The sequence below is a fragment of the Stegastes partitus genome, unplaced genomic scaffold (assembly GCF_000690725.1).
Source record: "Stegastes partitus isolate 25-593 unplaced genomic scaffold, Stegastes_partitus-1.0.2 Scaffold784, whole genome shotgun sequence".
NCBI lineage: Eukaryota > Metazoa > Chordata > Actinopteri > Pomacentridae > Stegastes > Stegastes partitus.
Window position 1 is genome coordinate 198924 of NW_007578515.1, and position 3619 is coordinate 202542.

The following is a 3619-nucleotide window of genomic DNA, read 5'->3' on the forward strand; positions in this document are numbered from 1 at the left end:
GCGTGCTTTATTTTCCTTTCAATTGCTCTAATTTGTTTCCATACGTTCCTCCTCTCCTTTTTCCAGAATAAAGAAGCTACTTTATAATGTGCCTCATAAAGTAGCTTCACTCTAAATAAACAGGTAAATATAAATTAAACTAGCTTTAGAACATGATGAGTTTACCAGAGGAGGTATTTTCTCCAAAAATCTTGCAGGGATGTACATAACATGAAAAAAACTAACCGGGCTGTAGAATTGAAATGCTGATTGCTCAGTGTTTTGACAAAATTGTAGTTTTGGCAGCAGAAATGTCACGACTATTCTGCAATATTCATAAATATAAACAACATCTGTTCAACCGCAGGAGAAAAAACTAACAGAGAAATAATTAGCCGCACAGAAACACAGCAAAACATTGCTTGTTGTTTGGTGTATTTTTTAGACGTGAGACGTGTAGAAAACTTGATTTTGAGCTGAGGTTTGGTCACGTTTTCTGGCAGAATCATCACATGATGCATTCAAGGACGATCAAAAAGTTAAAAATCTGATGATTCTTTCTGTTTTAACAGTTTCTCGCCCTGATAAATGTTAAAATTTAGATGTTTTTTTGTTTTTAATAGAAGAAAACTTGCCTTTTGAACTTTGCTGCCAGTTTTGGGGATTAGACGGTAAATAGCTTTTTGTTTTTTAGTTTTTAAAATCTTCCTCTTCACAGACCTTTGGGTGCAGCTCTCAAACACATGCATGTAAACGCTGGTGAATTGTGAACACTGACTTTACGGAACAGACAACAGTTTGGAGGAAGGTCCTTGTTGTTTCACATCTGCTGCTAACTGGACGGCGCTACAGCGGTCAGCGTGGGGTCATCGGCTACAGTCGGGAAGCTGATTACACTTTTAGTCGTGGTCCACTCGGCCTCTCCTTCCTGATCCCTCCATCTCTTCTGAGAGCCCTTGAGCTCAGCGCCACGTACTGACCCCGATGCTCAGCACACACAAACCCCGGCCATTCCTCTCCTCCTCCTCCTCCTGCGCCTCTATCGCTCTGTTTTCCTCTCTCTTCTTCTTTTTTTTTTTCTTTCCTTGTCTTCTCTCTCACCGCCTCCCCCCCTCTCTCCCTCTCCTTCCCCCTCCTCCCTGTTTTAATTTCCCAACGTGGTGTCAGAGCTGCAGAAGATGGAGAGGCCGGGCCGGGCTAGAAGACATTCCATTATCTTTTCAGCAGCCATTTACCTCACTGGGAGCAGAGATGGAGGGCGGCAGAGAAAAGAGCAAGAGAAACAAAGAGAGGTGGAAAAAGAAACAATAGCTAAACAAAACGGGAAGAAAGGCTCAAACCTGTCGGCCCGATCGGGGATAGAGGTTGTTTCGGGTCACGCTTGCAAGTTTTGACGTGGATGTATATCAGAGACGGATGGAGGGGAAAGAGACAGCGAGGATGATTGAACGTGTCACACCGAGGGGATTGTGTGTTCATGTGTTGGATTATGTTATATTCCTGCTTTGAGTGTGTTTCAGCACCGCGGTCACAGGGGACAGCTCCTCTCAAAACCCGGGTCTGACACCTGGACTGAACTGAACTCACCTTCCTCCGCCTCGCTCGGTCTTTATTTCACAGACAGATGCAGGCTGGAAATCAGTACCGTTAAGTCAGTACAGAAAAGTTAGTCTCTTGTCTTGTTGTTCGGAAAGCAGATGAACATTAAAAGGGTTTCTGATGTGCCGATCAAGTAATGCTTTGCTTTGTAAGTTAAAAAGAAAAAAGTTTATTTAATAGGAAGCAGGAGGGAGCTGACTTTCATGTTCACAGTTTGTGAGAGACTCTCTGAAGTAACTTACACCTTGTCCGCACGAATACGGATCGTTTTCTTGACGGATATCTTCGCTCTTTAAAGAATAATCTGTCCGCTGCGATCATTTTGCAAAATATCTTTGGAGCAGTCGACATTAACGACACATCAAATACCAGAAAATAATTTTGTGTTTCTGCAGACGTTAAATCACAGATGCTGTGCACCGAGTTGCAGACGCAGATGTTTTTGTGTGCAGGTGCAGAGTTCGTTATAAACCTGCAACTTCTCGTTCTAACCAGTGTCCTGCAATTATATCACAACTATATCAATATTTCCCAGACTTTCCGTTTTACACGTCCACACTCTTACACAAAAACTGGTGTTTGATAAAACCTCAGTTTGAGTGAGCTAAAAGTGCATTTGTGTGCAGATAGGAGGCCCCAAAAAAATGCAAAGGAAAACATTTCTCTTGCAAAATATCCTTATTCGTATGGACGAAGCTCGAGCTGCATTTGAGTTAAAATTCTATAAAGTAATGATTTAATCACAAACATCTTTACTTAGTTGACAAAACAATCTCCCCTCAGAGTCCACTTTGACCCGCCTCACACAGTCTTCATCAGCTCGCTCGGTTGGCACGGCGCTGAAATTTTCTGTACTTTTCATTAGTCTGAACTAGGGATGCACGATATTGGATTTTTGCAGATATCTGATACGCCAAACTCATTTTGGCCGGTTCCCAAAAGTGATATATGCACATATTTCTCCAACCTGACTGCAGAGAACATCGCGTCTCTACTGTAATAGAATTAACATACTATTATTGTGATGACCCGCTGGCAGGTGCAGCCATAAAATACAGTGCTGTTCAAATGTACACATTCACTGGGAAAAAAAAAAAATAAGAAAACTGCATCGAAATTAAGTGCAGAGTGTCCCACATTTATTTCTACGCAACACTGTCGAACATATCTGTCGACTTCCTGCCTGCTGTTGCTGATTTGGGGGCCAATCCCGAAAATTTTATTTTGAAGCGTTTATCAGTTGATGGGGATCTTACATCTGTATTCTGAGCACTTTTCAGGAGAATAAATTGTCGTGCTCAATATTCAGACAGCTCAAGCCGACACGAGCAAGAAGTCATTAAAGTGCTCAGAATAATGGAAACTTTGAACTGCTGTAGTTCGGAGGTGGTTTCAAGTGTCAAGAGTGAACAAGTCAGCCTCATCCTTAGTTCACTTTTATCTGTTTTCATCATGTAAAATGTCAACAGTATTAGCTGCTAATGTACAGAATCCTGCTTCTTTGGATGTAGCTTGTTTAAAATGGTTTTAGATAAAGAAGTGAATTATTTATACGAAGGAACCTGAACAAACTTCAGCTCTTATAAACGAGCAGTAATAGCTTTTTTTCTCCCAGCTCCCTTCTGCCTCACTTTTTGGCATCAACCGACTTTATCGACTAAACGGAAGCGAGCACAAGTCTTCAGATCTCGAGATATATGCAGCGTTTTGCAGGTACCTGCTGTTTCTTAGCAGCAACAGCATAGATTCTGTATCCAGGCTGCTACATATAGAATCAACATGTGTGTGTGTGTGTGTGATCCCGGTTTGTATGTGCAGAGCTCAGCGCTGCTTTAAAATTCCCTGTAGAGTCTTTAAACATAACCTGAATGTTTCTGTGTGTATATATACATATGTGTGTGTTTAGATGCTGGTTCCTGGTGGTCAGAGGAGTGCAGTGCTGGAGCCTCTACTGCCAGACACACAGTACAAAGTGACGGTCACACCGATGTACAGCGACGGACAAGATGGCATCACCGTCTCTGCTTTGGGTTCCACATGT

At 42.2% G+C, this 3619-nt stretch overlaps 1 protein-coding gene across 1 annotated transcript in view; it reads left to right on the forward strand.

Annotated features, from left to right (window-relative positions):
• The window catches only part of col14a1a (collagen, type XIV, alpha 1a), a gene marked incomplete at its 3' end in the record, with an annotated part of 185450 nt that overhangs the window by 70323 nt on the left and 111508 nt on the right, over positions 1-3619 (forward strand). Inside the window, exon 20 of the mRNA XM_008292091.1 lies at positions 3485-3617. Coding sequence (XP_008290313.1) covers positions 3485-3617 — 133 coding nt within the window. The remainder of the gene's footprint in view (positions 1-3484; positions 3618-3619) is intronic.